Source organism: Saccostrea cucullata, unplaced genomic scaffold (genome assembly GCF_032062105.1).
Source record: "Saccostrea cucullata isolate Sc308-1 unplaced genomic scaffold, CSIRO_AGI_Scuc_v1 ctg78, whole genome shotgun sequence".
Lineage (NCBI taxonomy): Eukaryota > Metazoa > Mollusca > Bivalvia > Ostreida > Ostreidae > Saccostrea > Saccostrea cuccullata.
The window spans coordinates 597,575-620,118 of record NW_026940638.1 but is presented as its reverse complement, the minus strand read 5'-3'; the positions used below and the strand labels follow the sequence as shown (position 1 = coordinate 620,118).

The 22,544-nt window shown below is 37.9% G+C and overlaps 1 protein-coding gene across 8 annotated transcripts; it reads right to left on the bottom strand.

The window, feature by feature from the left end:
* Nucleotides 1-1,188: 1,188 nt before the first annotated feature.
* On the bottom strand, nt 1,189-21,006 carry LOC134255900 (ankyrin repeat domain-containing protein 17-like). 8 transcript variants are annotated; one of them, XM_062738493.1, is made up of 36 exons: nt 20,693-21,006; nt 18,365-18,518; nt 16,537-16,705; nt 16,162-16,312; nt 15,856-16,003; nt 15,524-15,757; nt 15,271-15,413; nt 14,974-15,163; nt 14,595-14,786; nt 14,386-14,495; nt 14,208-14,295; nt 13,979-14,106; nt 13,751-13,888; nt 10,890-10,983; nt 9,410-10,357; nt 8,486-9,304; nt 8,225-8,370; nt 7,994-8,136; nt 7,680-7,785; nt 7,481-7,588; nt 7,199-7,374; nt 7,030-7,091; nt 6,743-6,939; nt 6,197-6,429; nt 5,930-6,072; nt 5,491-5,775; nt 5,283-5,382; nt 5,028-5,180; nt 4,779-4,940; nt 3,292-4,676; nt 2,902-3,159; nt 2,430-2,672; nt 2,047-2,201; nt 1,766-1,923; nt 1,691-1,706; nt 1,189-1,498 (listed from the first exon to the last, which is right to left on the bottom strand). In XM_062738493.1, the coding sequence occupies exons 1-36, from the start codon at nt 20,864-20,866 to the stop codon at nt 1,463-1,465; spliced, it is 8,145 nt and encodes a 2,714-aa protein (XP_062594477.1). In that variant the 5' UTR covers nt 20,867-21,006; the 3' UTR covers nt 1,189-1,462. The 8 variants fall into 8 exon arrangements, with proteins under 8 accessions (XP_062594477.1, XP_062594478.1, XP_062594482.1 ...); XM_062738494.1 differs by having other exon boundaries at nt 1,766-1,920; XM_062738498.1 differs by having other exon boundaries at nt 5,028-5,111.
* Between the last annotated feature and the right edge of the window lie 1,538 nt (nt 21,007-22,544).

Here is a 22,544-nt window from a genome sequence, read left to right as displayed (position 1 = left end):
TAACCAAAAAAGAAAATATACCAATTTGTTTTGGGTTTTTTTAAGTGCGAATTTCTCCTATGCCTATGCTTTTGTATAGAACCCCCTCCCCCCCCAAAAATATACATAAACTCATCAACTTACAAGATTTTTGGGTCCTTGTGTACTAATTTTGGCCATGGATATAAGTGGATAGTTCAGTCTGTAGAGCACCTGACTATAGTGATGCAGGGGTCCTGGGTTTGATTCCCGGTCCAGCCACTGCAGGTGAAATTCCTGCCAGTGGCTTATGAGAACTTGGTTTGTGTCTTCGAGGGCAAAGACAATTTAAGGATGGAGGAATGAAATGGTTTGGGTCGTGGATATTGGCCTGGACAGCTGGGTCTGTAGAGAACCTGAATAGTGATGCAGAGGTCCCGCTTTTGATTCAAGGGCCAGCCATGTATAGCCATAAAAATCCAAAATAATGTCTTCGTAAACATAGCTGCTTTCTTTGCACCACAAACCAAGGCCATAATCCTGATTTGAGAATATATTGATAGGGTCAAGGTCACTTAAGCAAGCAGCAACTTCTCAAAGGGTTAATAATTTGAAAGAAAATAAATAATGTGAAAGAAAATATTCTTGGAATTTTTGCTTTAAGATGCTCAATGAGACTTGTGGGCATCTTGTTTGCAGTAATGCACTGCTGATCACCAGTTTATCCAAATCAAAGTATGAACTGATCATTTTAAGAAATTCAATGCATTACAATCTCCCCATTTTCAAAGTTTTCTTTAAAAAAAAAAAAAGGATGTTTGTAAAACATTTATGCCCCCCCCCCCATAAATTGGAATTTTTCCCAAGTCCAAAGGGCACAACTCTGTACAAAATGGTGCGATCGTACCCAAAACAGAACTTGACCTAGATATTCATCTGATAAATGTGTATACTAAATTTGAATATCATTACAGCATGTACAACCTCTAACGAAGAAAATGAACGGAAACTGCAAATAATTTGAATTTTTCTAAGTCCAAGGGGCATAACTCTGTCCTAAATGGTGCGATCATACCCAAAACAGATTTTGGCAACGGTTGTAAAGAAAATGAACAGAAACTAAGTGGACCCACAGACAGCAGCAACGCAATATATGCCCTCCTTTCTTCAAAATGCGGACATAAAAAGGGGGAAAGCAGCACAAGAATAAAATAAAACTGAAAAACGCTATGAATTCCAAGGTACTTTTTATTTATACACCTTGAATACATACAACTAGATTTTTTCCTTCAAATGGGAATTGCTATCAGCTTTGACAAATAACAAGGAAAATGATGCAAGCATTCTGTTTTCATGTCTACAGTCATATTACAAGACGATTTCATGTTCACATGCTACATAAAGAATAATCATATTACATGTGTCATCACTGTCAAAATCAAACCAATTAACAAAAATTCTCTCTGGGAATAATAGCCACATCCTTTTCGGATAAAATCAACCATTACATGCTGGTCTGTGAACTCCAGGAATTCCACATCTGTAAAGTGAAGATGGCATATTAAACTCCATTCAATATCTTGTTATAAATTACCAAAATAATCGTTTCATAACCTCTTTTGAGTTGAAGTACAAAATTAAACTTTGTGAATTAATCCAGAATACAAATATGTGCCCTTGAAAATTTTAACAGAAAATTAGAAAAAATTCAACACAAATTTCCGCCACTCACCACTTTATCGGAAGCTCTTTCCGTCACGTGAACAACACAGTCATGTGACGTCAAATGCTTTAAAATAAAACAGGATCCGACACCTGTCCCTTCACCTGAGGATTCCACATGTTATTGTTTGGTATTCCATCCCCCACTGGACCAGGAATAAAGCTCTGCTGAGCCATAGAGAACTGACCACCTCCCTGACCAATACCCTTACTGTAGTACTCCATACCCATAGAGCTACTCTGCTGAAGAACATTTAAATAAATGAAGGTAATCAAAGACTATAAAGATCACTTCAATAATCAAATCTTAGTCATTACACCCTAATTTCTGCAATGGTTGTTGAAGTAGATATACTCAAAGCTTACATTCAGAACTTTGTCCATTTGTTGGTCAGAAATGTCTCTCCCTTCCAAAAAATCAGCATGATTTTTAAGAGAAGTTTCACTGGAGGTGATTGCCGAGGAACTGGTGTCATGTATTGAGGAGGCTGTACTCACAGGCCCCCACTGCATGCTCAGTTCTAAAATCAGAAGAAACATAAATGTTAGTAAAATTAATGGTGATTAAAATTTAACAGATGTAGCAAATATTCATGGCTTTTCAGATTATTTCTGAAAATAAGTTCCGACATTACAAAAGATTCACTTCTTAATATGTAATAAACTGCTATATACACGGATAATAAATTGTTAAATTATTTCACATTGCTTTTATTTTATAAAATTTAAAACAAAGATAAAAAGCATACCATTCGCAATGTTCCAGAAAGCTGGACTGTAGTCGCTAGCGTTGGACATGGGAGGTGCTGGAATGGGGCCAGGGGCACGGCGCTGCGCCCTCTCTCCCCCTATAGGACCCATTGGTCTCTCTCCTCCTATAGGTCCTACAGGCCTCCGATCCTCCGGCTTGATCTGGTCAGACAGCTGGGGGGACACAGTGAGGGGTGATGCAGCTGGTGGTGGGGGACCAATTGGACCAGGGGAATTCCCATCTACAACAAGAATACACTTTGATAATTTGTTATACTCAAGTCATAATCAGATGTGCATTGAATGTGAATTTGTGATATACAAACATGTTATAGTTGATGAAGTATGAAATTTTAGATGAGATGTTGTGAAATGTGCACTGAAATGCATGAGGAGGGGTTGGGATAAATGTTAAACGACAAAATGAAATGGGGAATGCCAAGCAAATGATGATGCCACTGAGAAATTTACCTCTTGGCATCCCACTCATTAATGGAGCACTACTGGGTCGGCCTTGTGTAAGAGGAGAGAAGGGGCGTGGTGGGACAGGAGGTTGTCCTGGGACTCCCAGACCTGAGGGGACCGTGTTGCCACTTGTCGGGACCCCCACTGAAGGGGAGGATCCTGCAGGAGGCTGAGCCTGTCCACTTGCCACAAACTGATGGATCAAGTTGGCAAATTCCTGCTGTGATATCATCCCTGGTGACAACAAGTTAGGTCCTGGGCCACCTAATCAAATTCAAATTTTCATTGGAGTTATTGTAAGGTTCTATTTTTAGGAAAATTTTAACCTCGAGTGACATGACAAGACCTAGTTTAAAATATAAATTTTACAAGACATGACAAAAATAATAAAATTACCTAAGTTTTGCAGCTGCTGAGCAAGTGCCTGTTGGTACAGAAGATATCCCATAGCCAAGTTGTTAGGTGGCATGCTTCCTCCGGGGTGATTGGGTGGAGCTCCGGCTTGGCGAGACGTGAAATCTGGAGCATTTGGATTGAGCGTACTCTCAATCTTTGGCAGAGTCATAGGTTGAGAAGGTGTTGAATATTCCTCTTTCTGACCAGCTGTAGATGAAATGTGACCAGGATCAATACTAGCATTCGTCTGATTTCGTGGGGACATGTTGGTATTAGGTGTAGACGTACTAGATCTTGGAGACATTGAGGGGGATTGACTGGGCATACCAGTGCGGAACATTCTACTGTCGATTTCATTCATCATCTGAGGAGGCATTTGCATTCCTTTAAATCTCATTTCCAAATCCTGTGGGGATGGGTTTCTGACAGGTCTGAATCCAGGTGCTTTAGCCTGAAGTTGAGGATCGACTTTTGTTGGAGCTAAATCTGAGGCAGCACTGGAAGTGGTAAGGCTGCCTATCACACCTGCTGCTGCTACACTGGCAAAATTCATCCTCTCAGAGGCATCTTCCTTCTTCAAGAGCTGATCAGCATAATTGCTGAAGATATTATTAAAAGGTGAAAACGAGCCAGCATGAGAATTAGGTGGCATAAATTGTCCGTTTGGCCCCATTACATTTGGAGCAGTAGGTCCATTCTGCTGTCCACTGATGATGGGCAATGGTTGTGGATCCTGTTTGTGACTGCCTGGTCGCTGCAGTACCTTGACATTCCCTGGAACAGGTGGTCGTATCTGTACTGGCTTGTTTGGCAATGGTTGCTTACTGGTATCAGATTTAATGGTAAAAACAGGGGAACCCGAGGTCGTCACTTTGGAGGTAGAAGAAGCCAGAGTATAAGAACCTGACGTGTTACTACTGGTACTGAGAGGTACTCCAAACCCTCCTCTATTCTTTGTTTCATTAGGAAACAGTTGGCGAGTGACATTTTTCTCTGGGTTCGTCTGCCCTAGTTGAATTGATGGAGTCTGTTTTGGTTGATTCCTCCTTGGAGATGGAATAGGTGGTTGTGTTGGTGGACCACCCCACACCATTGAACTCGGAACAGAGCTACTGACAGTTGTTTGGGATCGTGCACTGCTTGACTGATTTTGACCCCGAGGTCCCATATTTCTGGTGTTAGAGGATGTTTTTGTGTTGGAAGATGACGTCTGGCCATGTGTTGTTGCGGGAGGCAATACAGTCTCTGGAATAAAGAACATGGACTGGTCTTTAGTACTGGTCTTGTTCTTATTTTTAGGTAGAAGTTCCAGCAAGTCCTTGTCTGGATCTGCTACCAGAGCAGAAATGAGGGTATGAGCTTGCTTGGTTCCTTCCACAGTGCCTCTGCAATGACAGAAAGTGATCAGTGTGTAATTGATCATTTATAATGTACCTGAATATTAGTTGTCAAGGCATGAGCCTCTTTTCTTTAGTAGTTAAGCTTACCTGATGGTAATGACCCTCTCTCCAGATCCACGCTGCTTCTCTACTTCAATATGTGCTCCTGATACCTCTCGTATAGCATTGATGTTACAACCCCCTCGACCGATTACACGACTGATGGCAGATGAGGGCACTTGCACTTTCTTGGACTTGCACGAGACTGGTCTGCAAAACAATACATCCAATATAACTAATCCAGTACACAGTTAAATTTCTTGAGTTTACAGTTTACACTGAAGAGATTGTAGTTACCTTCTAACGACTTCTTTCCATCCCTCTTCCTTCTTCTGACCTTTCTTTGGGCTTGCTATCACAGGAGTTGACTTCACATGAAGGCTGTGAACAGAGGGTGTCACATTTTCACCATTCTGTTTGTTGACATGCAACACATGGTCTGACTTATCACTGTTAATAAGAAATCATTTTCTTGCCTTAAGAAAAGCATGCAAAGGAAAAACAGGTATCAATTTAAAGCGTTTCATTTTTTTTAAAACCCATCATACTTACGGCTTGGTTTTCTCCACATTCTTTCTCAATTTCTCCACTTCTCTATCACTGATTTTCAAGCTCGCTGGCAGAGTACCAAAGTCATCCAAATCTCCAATACCTGCAACAAGAATTATAATCACAGAATTCAGTTCATAGATCCTTTCTTCCATATTTCTAAATTAAATCAACATCATAACATAAACGAAATTTAGAGCAATAAAGTTACCAGATCCAAATGCTGATGAGGCTGAGTTGTCGCCCTTTTTCTTCCTGTTCACACTCTCGTGTCCCGCTGAGTGGTTAGAAGTGGTAGTGGTACTCAGAGTCCGGGTGCTGGTGACTGGTACAGGGACATTCTCTACATCTGATACTCTCTCCTTCTCCTTGCGATTTCGCTTGTTCTTTCTGGATTCTGTTGAACTTATGGTAGATGTTTCAGCAATGCGATTGTTATTCTTGTTTCTCCCTGATTTGCTATAAGCTGGTTCACTGGCAGTTGGTAACAAAGTGCCTGATAAGAAAGGTCATTTTAGATTAATACAAAATGTAATTATTAATGATACACATATATTGTTCTAACAAAATTTTGGTATGTAAGATACAACTGTAAATGTTTATAGGTAATACTAGCAGTTTTTAAAACAGATCCTTAGAATGAAACTTACCCATGGTCGACACAACAGTGGCAGTAGGGGGAGTCATTGGGATCCTTTCCTCAAGATCTAATTTTTCTTCCTTTTCTGGATGGTAATGGTCATCCTCACAATTTTCAGGTTCTGGGGTGGAGTTCTTACTATTGCTGTTTGTGCTGAACAAAATTAAGTTGTAAAATGTTAGAGTAATATAAATATATACATATACTACATACTCACTTTTGATCAGACACCACTGACCACATGCAATCCTCTTAGCACCATTAATAAAACACTTACTCTTCTTCCTCCTCCTCTGGATCTTTGACGTCTTTCTCCTGCTGTTTCTCCTTCTTTTTCTTCTTCTTTCTCTCTCTCTTTTTGGCAGCTGCTGCTTTCTTGTTTTCCTCGTGTTGTCTCTCCTTGTCTAACTCCTCCAGTAGAATGTTGGCGTTTTTGAAGGCCTCCGCGGCTTGTCGATCTTTAGCACTTACAATGATCTCCATACACTGCTGACATTTCTTCTGCAGTTCCTACAGGGAATTAATATTGTATTAATTATTAGAATTTGCATGTTAACAGTTCTTAATTAATTTGACATATAAGTATGCTATAATAAATCAGAACTAGTTTAACTTTATCTCAAACTGGATGAAACCAAGAAAAAAATTTTCAATATATGTGAGGATTCAGATATTGAGGATGAAATACAGAATGAATAAGAAGTAAAGATTTTCAAATCAGTTTAATATATCCATGGTGTTCAAAATATTGGCATTCGAGTTTTACACAGTTCAACTGTATATGTATTATTTTCATGCTAGGATAAATACATTTGCTTTATACCTTATCAGAAACAGTAGCGATGTATCTGGACAGCTCCTGATCTGATGGAAACTGATTTACATGCTTCACCATCCACTTGCTAACCTTCACGTGACCTTTCCGAAATGAGGACATTAAGCAAGAGACCTTCCGATTGTCTTGACTGTCAATGTCAGCCCCTGCTGATACCAGTAACTGAACAACGTCTAAATGTCCTCCTGAAACACAACACAGATTGTTAATATCAAGTCCTTCACTCAGGCAAGCAAGATTATCAATTCTAAATGTTAGAACATTTTTATACTTACCATTGCACGCAAGCCAAAGAGGAGAGTTCCCCTTCTTGTTCTTCACATCAACTGCAGCATTCCTAAATGTTATCCAGACATACTGGTTAAACATGTACATGCAAATTTCTTTCTAATGAAACTCTTTTCAATCATCAGTTTTCAAGGGTACAAAATAATTTTTACAAACCTTGACAAAAGGAGTTCTACAAATCTGTAGTGTCCTTTGTCTGCCGCAATAGTCAGAGCAGTGTCCCTGGAGGAAGGTACAGGTGGAGCGTTGACATCAGCCCCTTTGTCCAGCAACACTCGACCTACTTCCACGTAACCTCCAGAGGCAGCCTCCATCAGTGGAGTAAGACCAGTCTAAAGCATGAAAATAATCAATTTTTACAAAGTACCAAAAAAAAAAAAATTTTTTTTTTCAAAAATGGCATGTTTAAGTTAAATCTGTAAAACATACAATACTAACCTTAGCTCTGTGTTCAATATTGGCTTTTCGATCTACCAGTAGACTCACTACTTCATGTCTGCCTTGGAAACAGGCTAATGTCAAAGCTGTGTTTCTGTTTGTCTCAATCTGAAGAAGATAAGTTTATAATTATGCAAAATTTTTGTTCACATTAGACACATTTATTAATTCTAAATATCCATATAAAAATGATACAGACCTGCGCATTGATGTCACTTCCCATGTCCAGTAAGAGCTTCACTGCTGCAGTGTGCCCATTCATCGCAGCCAACATCAAAGGAGAAATGCCTAGTTTACTTCCAGTCCTAGAAGAACAATTAGTACATACTGTATATAGGATATATTTAGCAATCATCTTACAAAGGCATTTTCACTAGTTCCCTTGTTGCTTAAATTATCATGGCGAGTTCAAGCACAAATAATGCATAAGAAAATAAAAATATTCATCCTCAAAATTGCAAAAATTGAACTTTACCAGTTGGCCACTATTTGGGGTTAAAAACTTCAAATTACCTGGAATTGATTTCTGCCCCATGAGACAGGAGAAGTTTGATGATGTTTACATATCCTCCTGAGGCAGCCAGACTTAGAGGGGTGTAATCAGAAACATTCCTGTGTTCCTTGTTGGCACCTTTCGAAAGCAACAGCTCAACCACCTGTTACAAAAGAGCAAAATTTGTCATTACAGGGAAACCAATCCGTCAATCAAACCTGAATTTTATAACGATATTGTTCTTCTTTTACCTCGTATCTTCCACCAGAACAAGCCAGAGAGAGTGGGGTGTCTTTTGTTCTCTCTGACTGAGCCTCCATATCTGCTCCTGATTCCAACAAGATTTCAACAACATCAACATGACCTGCTGTTGCAGCCAGAATCAATGGAGTGAAACCTGAAATTCCATAATTTATTGTATACTGAAGTTGTTACTATTCAGCTCTGCATTTTTCTTCATGAAATGAAACGATTGCTTAATTTCATGCAGCATATGTAAAATATAATCATACCTTTCTTGTCTCTATGCTCAATGTCGGCTCCTTTTGACAACAGGAGGTTGACGAGCTCCGAGTGTCCCCCATGACAGGCTAATGTCAGTGCAGTGTCATGATTGCTCTCCGTCTGGGAGTCTAGATCTGGGGTACACAGTGGGGAGATACTCTGAGGTGAGGCTGGAGAGGGATTGGGGGTCAGTGGTGTGGAAGGTGGGGGAGTTATGGTCTCAACACCCTGCATGTTCCCATTGCCTGTCGCCTGCTGTTGATTGGTGTACAGATGTCGCTTGGTGCGAGTGTTCTTTTGTACCTGGGCTGTTTGTGGCGGTGCGGGTTGTGGAGGTTTGATCTGCTGTTGTAACTGCTGGGTCAATATCTGAGCTTGTTGCTGCTGCTGCAGGAGTTGCTGTTGTTGTTGCTGAGTCATTGGCTGTGGTGGCTGGATCAGCTGAAGGGGTTGCTGGATCATGGGTTGCTGTGCAAACTGTTGTTGTGGGATCTGCTGGGGCATCTGCTGACAGGATATAGAGGGATTGGTTATCTGGGGTTGGAAGGTTTGTTGGGACAACATGGTAAGTAGGTGTTCTTGTTGTTCTGGAGTCAGTTGTAGTTGAGGGAGCTGTGGAAACTGGATGGTTTGTTGTTGGGATTGATTCTGCTGTTGCTGGGGATTTTGTTGTTGCTGTTGTAGTTGCAACTGTTGCTGTTGTTGATGACGAAGCACAATATTCTGGATCTGTTGTCTGTAGGTTGCCAGGGCCACAGCAGAGTTGTTGTTGGCTGGAGACTGGATACCAGCCGGGGATTGAGCAACTTGCTGGTTGGACTGGTTTCCTGAAATGAGAGAAATCAAAACATAGCAAATCTAAGCAGTGTCTCTTATAAAGAAACGATCCTGAGAATCATTCTGAGCAAAAAAATAATTCATTCACAACTGACCTTTGTTCTGATCTCCAGGTAGCATATTCGAAGGAGCTGAAGTTGCAGTTGGTGTGGTGGGAGCACTGGAACTAGGAGTTTTTACTCTGTTGCCACCTTTACCATTGGCTCCACGTTTTGGGGTGTTTCCGTTATTGCGCGGCCAGTCTTTACTCTCCTTTGGTGTGCTGGCTTCAGATGAAGCTGGAGAAGGCAGACTCATGGGCTGACTAGATGATGCTGGTAACAGATTGGAATCGTATGGTATATTTGGGAATACAATCTGGCCGCTAGCTGCAACATCCGCTGGTAAGAGACTTGTCACTTGTTTATCAAGGTCATTGGAGGGCTGAGGACTGGCCGGTGATTCACCTTCTACTTTCTCTTCTGATGATGACCCCTCTGCACTGCTCTCCTCCTGTTTTATTTTGACCTGTACTTCCAGAGTTCGCTGTAGAACTTTAGCCCCTTGTTGCAAGACGTGTTGCAGATGTTGCTGTTGCTGCTGCTGCTCCAGCTGATGCTGAGCACTCAAGAACAACTGCGCCTGGGCTTTCTCCTGCAACTCTTTCTCCACCTTCTGAAGCTCATGAAGAATCTGCTGCTTCCTGAGGATCTGTTCCTCCCGAGTGGCTGAGGTGCTATCTAGTTCTTTGGCCATAACATTATTGATGATTGCCTCTAATCTTTCACTGGCCTTGACATCCAGCGACTCGTCTGGTAGATTCCCCATGTCCCCATACTGTGGGGGCGTTGGTGTACTGTCCCCGGGCTGAGGGGTGACGGCTGGGGGAGGGGGTGGAGGAGGTATGTTTGTGGTTTTGCTGGGTTTACTGGAACCGTCACCCCCACTGTTGTTATGGTTTCTTTTTCCTACAGACTTCTGCATGTTTTTCCACACCTGGTCAGGATTTCTCAGCGGTAGATTCACATCCTTCTCACTCGCCTTCTTTATCACATTTTGTGCAGCTAAAAAAGAAATTTACAGTTACTTTATAATACTTTGATTTTAACTCGTCTCCTAAAAATTCTTATAGTAAAATCTGATCAAATTGAGATGGCAATGGAGCCTCAGTGTTTCACGAACACATCTTTTTTTTAAGATTTCTTCTAGCTTAACTTTCGGTTTACTGTGAAATCACTAATTTTTGTGGTGGTTTAATTTTCGTTGTTTTCGAGGTATGAAGACCCCCCACGAATTCATGTCCACCACAAAAAGTAAAATGTTATAAACATGACTACTCAAAAATTCTTCATCCACGAAATCAAAACCCCATGAACCTGTCGATTTTTCTCAAATCACATAAAATTTGACCCCACGAAAATATGTGATTTTACAGTATTCAAACTGGCTGTGACAGTTGCCAAACTTTAGAGATTTTTTACACTACATTTGTTAAACAAGTGTATGGGACTGCAATTTAAGTTGAGAAAGGAACAAAATTCTACAGTACTCAAAATCAGGAGACTTAAATACTATATTTCTGTAAGTTGTTTTTACCTGTTTGGAGAGAGGTAATGTTATTCTGGGCAGGAGAGGAATTGGGATCGCTAGGAGGAACAATGTTTCCCAGGCCCTGCACAGGTACACGTGACTGTAACAGAGAATACAACCCAATAAAGACAACAACACCAAAATACAGGTAACTCTCGATACCTCGAAGTCCGTGGGACCGAGAAAAAACTTTGAGAGATCAAGAGTTCAAGATTTCAAGAGTCCAGAATTATCGGGTTTGTTGACCGGTTTTGAAATTAGTCTTACCGGATGTAATAATTTTCAAGCAGTGCTAACCTTTTACACACGTGTTTAGAAAACAACAATATGTTTTCGTATTGTAGATAAATATTTTTTAAATTGAGTAAATAAACAAGAGGCCCAAGGGCCTTGAATCGCTCTTCTGATAAATTGTACAACCTATCACTTGTATTTGAAGCCTCTAACCCTAAGAATCCTAAGACCAAAGTTGCATCACCTGACAAAGTTTGATGATTCTTAGCCAATTAACTACTTCTTGGTCTACATTCTTGGAAAACCCAAAATACATCAACTGACACAATTTGATTATTCTAAGCCAATAAATACCAAAGATACTTAAATATAGCCATAAAATGTCGAAAGTAGGTCACCGTGACCTAATTTTTGGTCGTCACTCTCCGAAAACCCAAGATGCATCAACTGACAAAGTTTGATGATTCTAAGCCAATACATACCTAAGATACTTAAATATAGCCATAAAATGTCGAAAGTAGGTCACTGTGACCTAATTTTCGGTCATCACTCTCCGAAAACCCAAGATGCATCAACTCACAAAGTTTGATGATTCTAAGCCAATAAATACCTAAGATACTTTAATATAGCCATAAAATGTCGAAAGTAGGTCAACGTGACCTAATTTTTGGTCGTCCCTCTCCGAAAACCCAAGATGCATCAACTCACAAAGTTTGATGATTCGAAGCCAATAAATACCTAAGATACTTAAATATAGCCATAAAATGTCGAAAGTAGGTCACCGTGACCTAATTTTTGGTCGTCACTCTCCGAAAACCCAAGATGCATCAACTCACAAAGTTTGATGATTCGAAGCCAATAAATACCTAAGATACTTAAATATAGCCATAAAATGTCGAAAGTAGGTCACTGTGACCTACATTTTGGTCAACATTTTTCAAAGTCCCAAGATGCATCTCCTGACCAAGTTTGATGATTTTAGGTCAGAAGGTAATCAAAATATGCCTTTTAAACAATTTGAAAACATGCCTGCAAAATTCTAAAAGTAGGTCACAGTGACCTATTTTTTCTTAAATATGTTTTAAGGTCCCAAGATGCAGCAACTTACAAGATTTGATGATTCTAACCCTTTCAGTGCCTGAAATAATGGGATTAAATGTTTTAAAAAGGTTAAGTCATAAAGTTCAAAAAGTAGGTCATGGTGACCTACTTTTAAGTTGACGTTGTTCAAGGACCCAAGATGCATCAACTGACTAAGTTTCATGATCATAGGCCTTAAAGTGTCCAAAATATGCCTTCAAATCAATTTGAAAACAAATGCCCGCAAAATTAAAAAAGTAGGTCACCGTGACCTACTTTTGAGTTAACATGATGTGAAGTCCTGAGATGCATCAACTTACAAGATTTGATGATCCTAGTCCTTACGGTAAGCAAAATATAAACATTTTTATTAATTGTAAATTTAGGTCAACTTTAAAGTGACCTTGAGACCACGCCCTTTGCCCCAGGGTCATGCCTTGAACAATTTTTAATCTTCAACATATCCTGATCCTTGTATGTAAGTTTGGTGAAAATCTGCCTGGCGGTTCTGGAGAAGAAGATTTTTTAGCAACTAGTACTTTTGGTTTTGTTTTCCTGATTATCTCCCCTTGTTTTAGGGTCCCAACCCTTATTTTAGTATAAATGGTAGCCCTTGGGCCAAGGATACCCTGTGGCAAATTTGGTACTGATTGGCCAAAGGGTTCTTGAGTTATGGCCCATATTCTAAAAAGTTAACGCACACCGCACACCGCACAAATGGCCATAGCATTAGCTCTTTGAGCCTTTGGCTCAGAAGAGCTAAAAATGTACATCGTCACTTCATGTTTATTTATTTATTCTTTTTGATACGGACGTCAAACTACGCATTCGTTAATTGAAATCGACATTTTTTACCGCGTCTTACATAGCATTGTCTACTTCAAACATGATCATTAAACCTTGAACAAAGTTCTGTAAGTATTTGTGCAACAATAGTCGTAATATTGACATTGAGGCTGTTTCTGCATTTTCATATTTCATTAAACTTTGATACTGACTCGAAATAAAAATTAAACTATTTAGTTTTTCGTCTTGTATTCAATTTACTATTTTTCATTGACACCACTTCTCTGAGTTATCGTAAGACAGTCGATGATAATTATTTTAATAGCATGTAGGCAACATATGATTGATTATAAATCAATTATCACCTAGCAGTATAAGTGTCACCTGAATAAACATCCCGTTTCTCGAGACCCGCGTCTTTTGCCTGGGGCCATTTAAATGTCCAGGTAAAGTTGCTAATTATGTAACATTGTATACACATAGCCACTTCGAGGTTTCAAGGGTAAATTCCAATAGAATATACATAGCGTGACTGCATTTTGACTTCGAGGGATCAAGGGTTTCGAGAGATAAAGAGTTCAAGAATCAAAAGTAAATTTGCTTAGTTATATTGGGAAAAAAATCGGGACCGGAGACTCACTTCCAGCGATCAAGAACTTCGAGTCATCAAGAGTTACCTGTAAGTCTTTTCAATGATTATGACAATAATTCGACTGAAAATTGTGAGAACCCAATTTTCCATTTTCTCTTTGTAGTAAGAGGAATACCTCAGGAATGTTGCTCTCAGATGGTACAAGGGCAGATTCAGGGGAATTCATAAGTACTCTGTTTGGATACTCCAACAACAGCTTGACAACCTGTGTATGCCCACCTTTGGCAGCCTCAATGATCATTGTGGACCCATCCTGATAAGGAAAAGAAATTGCAGTTATTGAAAAAGTTACTTGTGAAAAAGTTCTGGAATATCACTTGCAAATACATGTACAATGCCATGCCTTAAGTTTGTGGGCTGGGTCAGCTCCGTGTGCCAGGAGGAGTTCAACAACAGCAAGATGTCCACCAGCACAGGCAAGGGAAAGAACAGTGTGGTCATTGGTGGAAGTTGCACGGTTCACATCAGCTCCTACAAAATGATTGCCATTACGTACTCTTTCAGCTCACAAACAACATACAAATTATAAAAGTATTCCTTCTAGATGTAGAACATATGAATAAATACAATACCTTTGCTGATGAGAAATTGCACTGTACAGAGATAGCCAGCCCTAGCAGCTTTCATCAGTGGTGTCCTACCTCCCTCTGACTCATGTTCCTGTTTGAAACATTCATAAATATACATAAATAATATCAGTTCATCAAAAACAATGCAACTTGGCTGAAAATTGCAGAAATCATTACATACCAGTTCAGCCCCATGCTCCAGAAGAGCCTCTGCAACATCAGTGTGACCATTCTCACAAGCATATGTCAGAGCGGTGTCTCCAGTCCCAGTGGTAGCATGGACGTTTGCACCTAGAACCAAAAATCCAATCATTAATCTCTTCCAACAAAGCAATTTTCATTTCTGTACATCTTTTTTTTTTAAGAATGATCATTTACAACAAGACCAACCTGCTTTCAAGAGATACCGCACAAGATCTAGATGTCCTTCTTGTGCAGCCTCCATCAATGGGGTGCTACAGCCCAACTCGATGTTAGCTCCTGCTTTAATCAGGAAGTCTGCCACTTCTAGGAATCCCCCACAACAAGCCAGGGTTAGTCCTGTCTCCTGGGTCTCCTCTGTCTGAGCATTAATGTAAGCCCCTGTAACAAAATAATACATTTCTTTTCAATTTCATTTAAAATGAACTTTCACTTATTCCCCCCTTCTTTTTTTTAAATATGAAAATCAGTGCAAACACAACTAGATTTATTTTGTTCAACTTCTAATGAGGTTGGAAATTGACTGGTAATTTGCATTCTTGGACACGTTTGCCAATTATTTACTCACCATTGGCCAGAAGTAATCCGACCATTTCCTCATGACCCTCTCTGGCAGCCTCCATTAGAGGAGTGTATCCCTCATCATTCACCTCCTCTAGATTAGCTCCCCGCTCAATCAGCAGGGCCGCCAGATCAACATGGCCTCCGCAGGCTGCCAGAGTCAGGGGAGACTCAAAGCTGTCAGCTGGCATATTGACCTACAGCACAAAACAGGATTCTCTTTCACATCTTATTAAATCTGCATTTTCAGTTAAATGTTTATGTTTTACTGCATAGAATTAACCGACATGGATTCACCACCCACCTGGGCACCACTGTCCAGCAGAAGACGTGCCACCTCTACATGTCCATCCATTGAAGCTTCCATTAATGCTGTGTGCATCTCATCTGTCTTGTGCTCTTGATCTGCCCCGGCTTCCAGCAAAAACTTCACCATTTCTAAATGCCCTGTTAACAAAGTATTGGATCTTATATAACATCTGTATAAATAGACAAAACCTATTTATTTCACAGAAAGATAAGTTTATGAAATATCTTCATAAGCTATACAAACTTACCCTTATAACAAGCTAGGGTGAGAGCACTCTCCTTAAATTCATTAGAGTGGGTGTTGATTCCTGCCCCAGCAGCCAGGAGAATTCTGGCCACACCTACATGTCCCGCACTGGCTGATTCCATCAATGGGGTGTGTCCATTCTCGTTGTGCTGTTCAACATTGGCTCCGGCTTCAATTAATTCTTGCACTACATCTTCAAACCCACCACATGCAGCATAGTGCAAGGGGGTATTGCCTAAAGGAGCAAATCAAAGAAATGGAATGAATAAACAGAAATAAACATGATAAAGGATCAAGTTCAAGAAGGTTATTCTTGGCATCAAAATACAGTACCTGCAGAGGACTGTGCATTGACATCTGCATCATGTGTGATGAGAAGTTTAACAATGTCCACATATCCCCCACTGGCAGCCTCCATTAGAGGGGTACAGTCTCCCTTGACCCCTCTGTCTTCTACATTTGCCTTCATTGCCAATAAGACCTGTAAAACAATTCACATCATTACAAAATGAAAATTCAGCTAAAAGGAAAACTGTAATGTAAACACATATTTCCCACACAATTAAATTAAATGTGAAACTTCAGTGTTGTTTTCTTCAAACCTTCAGAGATTTATTGAGCATTAGATTTCAAACTTACTTGGGCCAGTTCATAATAGCCAGCTGAGCATGCTAGTGAAAGTAGACTTTCTCCTTCTTCAGTGGTTTCATGAACACTTCCTCCCTCGTGTAACAGTTTACGGACTGTTGGTACATCCCCGTCACTGCAGGCTTCAGCCAGGGACCTGGAACTTTACGTAATTATCACAAATTTTTAACTCCAGATAAAGATGCTTTTCATCAAAGAATTGCGAACGATAGTATTGTTCTCCCGCCTACCTCCAAGTCAATTTTAAAAAATTAACATATTCGATATTTTTCCAATCACTTTTTAATATATTTTGTTCTTTAAAATCAGATGGTCTATTAATCTAAGAAAAGTACTATAATCTAGACAATAAGTGTAGATAGGTACCCCTCTGCTCCTGTTAACTGCCCCTGCTGGCCAGCTCTCATTCTGTGCAGGGCCTGAGCTGCTTCATCCAGTGCACAGCTGACTGAGGACGTCAGTTTCCTTAATACTTCAGGGTCTGTCAGAGCTTTACCATCAGCTGTTGATAGCTTTCCTATGCCTGAAGATAAACCTGTGATTTTTATACTAATAGGTAATAACATAAGAAGCTACTATTAGTAAATGTTTTTTTTTTTTTTTTTAAGGTAGGTCCCTACTCGTGGAATTAATTGGTTAACAGTGCAATTTTTGTCCTGATTTACATTAAGAAATACTTTATCTACTTCAAAAGCACAAAAAGTAGATAGATAATCTATATTTTTATTGAGATAGGGTGTGAAACACTCATGTACCCTCTTGTATCAAAAACAAAATCACAACTGTTATAAAGACGGTCTACATTTTATGTCACTGCACACGGCAAATAAATTCTTTTGAACATAAATCACAAGGATAAGAATAATAATGAATAATTTCAGGCTGCGGTACATATTACTGGTTGAAACTAAGAAAATATTGTAGAATTAATCTCGTTTTACTAATAAAGTAACTGAGCTCAAAACTTAAATAAAGCTCTCTACTAGAATAATTAATTTGTTTAGCCTGATTTTTTTGTCTTTATTTATGTCAATCGATGCTTGAAGTATCTTTTAGGCATGATAAATGTATTGGTCATCTGTCTTTTCACTGAGATATGGGGTAAAACATACAGGTACCCCCATCGAAGTGTAATAGCTCAAGCCTTTTATGTCACAAAAATATTTATAAATCAGCTAAAAAGTGAAATATTCTTTTTAAGAACAATTTCATCAAAATTTGTACACCCGTTCCTAATCATAAACATAAATTTTATTCTCACATTTAATTCTGAATATTTTATATACAAAGGTTTGGGGGGGGGTGGGCATGTCCACTACTAATGATACGACTTTCCTGGATGCCTATTACTATTTACAAAAGATTAGAAGCAAGAATACAATGTCTTGCAAGCAAAATTATGTCTAAAATTTCATATACAACATCAGTAGCCTGTGTAAAGTGTGTTGATTTTTTTTATTATAACTGCGTACCTTCATTCGTATGTAGAAAATTTGCCGTCAAAACGAAAGTAGGAAAATCCCATCTGCATATCATACCAATTGTGCACAAATAAAAACAATGAACGAAAAGTATTATTTAATGACATAAGAGCAAATTATTTGCTAGGTTTTCTGTAAATAGGTATCAGAAATATTGGAGTTGTACCAATGCAATCATAAACATATAGTATCAATATAACATCCTAGGTAAAATATATCTGAAATGACTGGCATTCAACCTCGCGCTTGTTTTTATACTGTATAAATCTCAATCCTTGCACAAAAATACCCTCAATCATCTTTCTTTTTAAAACCGAAAACGGCTAATTCCGGCTTCCGTTTACCACGAGTAGGCCCCTACTTTAATATCAGGTTGTCTTGATATCCTACACAAGGATTATAATAGCCTTTAAAATTTTCAACCAAACAGTAAAAACGTATTTCCCTCCACTTTACTATCCCCAAACTGTTTGTTTTTCTACTGTAGAGTTATGTGCCTCATCACGCAAAATAAGTGTTTTAGTCTCAAGATGAAAATAAGACAAAATTGGGTTAAAAAAAATAATAAAAAAATATTTACAAAAAAAACTCCTTTCTTTCAATCTCTTCCAATAATGTATATCTACGCTACCTCAATCTATAACAAAGGACATAATGTGGTGTCCACCCGGCACAGTAAGTAGCAGTACTGACAAATCAATAGTTATCCTTACCTGCTGCCTCCAGTAATGCCTCTAGTCGGGCGTGGGTCTCAGGGTCTATTGAAGGGATGTTTGATGCCTCTATTCCTTCTGTTGGTAAAAGAAATTTTGGTTCGATATCCTGGTCTTCTTCATCAATGTCATGATCCATTATAAAAGAACCAACCTAAACGAGAGATAAAAATAATGTAATGAAGACATAGTAAAATATACTATACCTATGTATTGTTACAAGATCTGAGAAAATAAAACTGAAAATTATATCCAATGAAATGATTAAATCATATTCCTTGAAAAATATTGGTATTTCATAAATTGACCTAAAAGTGCAATAGATATTCAAAATTGAAGATTTCATTCAAACTAATTTCGGAACAATTTAACATCAACCTGCCATTCCTATATTACTTGATTGGTCAAATAAAAGGTTTTATTACTCTAATGAGGATAAAAATGATTTTGCAATCTAAAATAAAGCATTTGATATTCATTTTTGTCTTTCAATGTGTGTATGGATCATCTAATGTGCTGCTGATTGAGCATTAGGATCAATCCTATTGTGTCTAAAGGTCACAGTACAGGGCTCATTGGAACTAGAAGATTTTCTGTAATTTAAATTTTCTCTTCTTTCTTTTTCATTGTCACCTATTGCACATATATCTTTCAAAAAAATGCCTAAGATTGTGTACCCGCCCAATAAATGGAATTTGTGCTGGCCAAAGTTTGAAAGGTATATGGAAATCCAGAAATATGCTTTTATGAAAACCCTATGTTTTTTGCACAGATGAGGATCTATAAAAATAGACATATTTTAAGACCTGATAGGATAAAACTTTCTCTTACAATCCATTCCAAATTTCTTATGATATCCTCCTCTAAAGTGAGTGGAGTCTAGCAAAGGGGATGTAAGAATCTGTTTTTGGTCATTTTTAACAACAGAGAGACAAGTTTTTGATTTCAACAACCCATCTAAATCCCTATCTAGATACCAGTCATTATAAATAAATATGGCATTAATAAAAATTGTGATTTACTGATTTATATAATTAATTGTATGATCATGGGCATTCGATATTAATATTAGCTTTGGTTTTTACATCAGAAAATGTAACAACTAGTCTATTTAATATCATTTGATCTGCTTATGCTCATGACATCGAAATCACCAAGATAAATTTATTTCTATCTCTTGTACAAAAGTAACCTTTTTTTTCAAATATTTGACTTTATTCATTGTGAACATAAAATGAATATCTAACTACCTATTAAAACTTGAAGAACTAAGCACACTTCTTAACTTCTGAATATAACACTGCAAATGATATGCCTATCCAGAAATGGTTGCTTTCAAAACTCATCAGACAAAAACATTTACCCTTATCATGTTTATGTAGAAGGTGTTTCACTTTCAATGCACATTAAATATGAGACCAGATTAATAAAATTATTCATCATAGTAACAGAACAAATGCTGTAATGAACATTAAACTTTTGACAGTAGTGAGTCAGATTATTCTTTTCAGAATTACCTTGCTTCTTAAACTAATCTGTCTTGGTGTTTGAGTGCATCTATTTGGTTATCTACATACTGTTATGTAATTAAAGTCAAACATCATAAAAATTATAGTTAATAAGGAGAGAGGTAGGTCTGAATGAATTAGTGAATTTTGCAGATCAAATACAGGCTAACTGAATCAGCCTCAATACCCTTCTCCAACTGATAGTCTAGAAAAGAAAATGCTAAATATACATTATGCCTGCTCTCCTTTGTATATCTTTTACGACAAAAAATCTCTAGATTGTGTTGTCATGCTTGTTTACAAATAAATACCAGAAATTCAACGGTGAAATGGAGTTTGGGCACTACTTTAGAGCAAGTTATTCTGAATGTAGAGATCATCAAAAGGTTGATTCATCACCTCTTTTAATCCTTTTTGATCTAATTTACCCTACATAGATCAGCAAAACTATATAAAACATCTGATGTCTGTAAAATTTTATGACAAAAAGTTCACCGTGGAGGCAAGTTATGGAATGGAAGTCCCAAATGAAATCAATATCATGTGCAAATTAATTTGCATACATTATCTAACATGCTTCCATATCTGTGCATTCTGTATTTCTTAAAATCATTAGATTGCAATGATTTTTAAATACGTTTTCATGAATTTCAAAGAGACAAAAATTGTAGGAAAGGATTATGTGCACTTTCTTCGTGGAAAATGGTCACATGCTTTTGTCCAATTAGAAACGCAGGTTCATGACGATAAGTATTTACATATTTTCTGCAAATTACTGACATCAAATTGATTGAGACGTGGACATTAACACGAGACTTACATCAGAAACCTCGTCATCATCACTTATGTCTTGACCAAATGTTGACTGCGAGGACTGTATGGCTTCGTTTTTCTCTAGCGATGGATACGGTACTGTCTGACTACCTTGCTCGATTTCGACCGTTCTAATGTTTTTATTTGTTGATACATTTTCATCTGAGGTAACATTCTGCATTGTTGCGATCAAACTTATCTCAAAAACATAAAATTATTACGTTTCATTCGATTCAAACTTGTTCTTGGTGTGCAAATCTCCTCATGCTAAGTTGCCACCTTGACCGCCATTACCAATGTTCCATTGCAATGTCCCGGATGAACATATGTGCGCAGGAGCAGACAACTAATAAATTTTCCGGAAGCATGCGTGCGATGTGGGAAGAGCGCATTTTTTTGAAATCACAAACATAATCTATGATAATACTTTCATCTGGATTGTGACTTTATATTGATAAACTTACAGAATATTTGCATGACATAATAAAACACACTTACCTATAACTGGTGGGCATTACGGAACTTAATATTTGAAACACGTTTAATGAAATGGAAATAATTAAGTTAATATCCTTCAAAGTTTGAATGAAGTTAACCAATGTTAGACATGTCTCAGCCCACGGACATGACCACCACCCCACTTTTTTCTAAATTTTTTTTAAATTTAACGTTAACATTCAATGACATTTTCACATCAATTTTGATGACAAGTGACCGCCACTTTTTGTTGTTATACTAGGGAAACAAGCAAATTTTAGTAACTGAGAGAAAGAAAAAGGGTTCAACAAAGAGAAAAGGAAAAGGACCACGTACCCCCTCCCCGCATTTTTTTTAATTTTTACTGGTCAATTAACTTTTTTCGCAAGTTGGACCCCCTTTAAAACCGGTCCAAACACATAATTTTAAAAAAATAATAAATTCATTTTTATGGGGCCGTGATAAGTTATAAAAGTTTTAAATAGGAATTTATTACACACTTAGTAATAAATACAGGTTTTTTGCATATGCGATATGGCTTTGAATAGCCATATCAACCCTGCATGTTGATATGGATTTGCAGGGCTGATATCCGTATCAGCCCTGCACTTTTTTCAGGGCTGATACGTTATTGTAAAATCACACCCTTAGTAAATTAAACCACAATAACAATACTTTGATCATACACAATTTTTGGTGACATATTCTCTTAATTTTAACTTTTTGAAAATAAGGTTAATCTTAATTTACAAATACATGTAATACTATAGAAATTTTCAAATTACGAGATCAAATGCATTGAAATAGAAGTAGAAACAAACCCAAATCTTAAGAGACATTAGACTATGTACATGTATGTAAGAAGTCCATGCATGATTTTTACTTTTTTCTTCTCAACTGAATGTGTTCTGTATTTTATTACTAAGTATGTAATAAATATAATAAAACATACCCTTTTCCACACACATAATTTTAAAAAAATAATAAATTCATTTTTATGGGTGCCGGGCTGATACAGTTATAAAAAGGGTTTATTATTCTCTATGTAGTTTATCTATGGGCGGTAATATTCTCTATTGAGAAGTCGATCGATGGTTCGTTTCAATACTCCCCCTGAACGGGAATATTGAAACGAGCCATCGACTTCTCAATAGAGAATAGGATAACAACATGACCATAAGTTATCAGGTGAACATTGTGGCCCCAGGGCTTCTTGTTGTTATGATAAAGCCTTGCTTTAATTTTCATTCCTCTTAAACACTTGTTAAATATTATATATGTGTGACATGTTTTCTTTATAATTATATCGGAATATGGCTGTTCAAGAAATCTATACAGACGGATTGCTTAGCAGCGTTTACTGACTGATTAACAAGATTTTT

What these genes read in the sequence shown, in the direction of transcription:
- LOC134255900 (XM_062738493.1), bottom strand. Translation starts at nt 20,866, where the DNA reads ATGCAGAATGTTACCTCAGATGAAAATGTATCAACAAATAAAAACATT. An exon ending in GGCATTACTGGAGGCAGCAG is followed by an intron (nt 16,706 to 18,364) that starts GTAAGGATAACT and finishes TAAAAATCACAG; the next exon opens with GTTTATCTTCAGGCATAGGA. An exon ending in TGCTGGACAGTGGTGCCCAG is followed by an intron (nt 15,164 to 15,270) that starts GTGGGTGGTGAA and finishes TTTGTGCTGTAG; the next exon opens with GTCAATATGCCAGCTGACAG.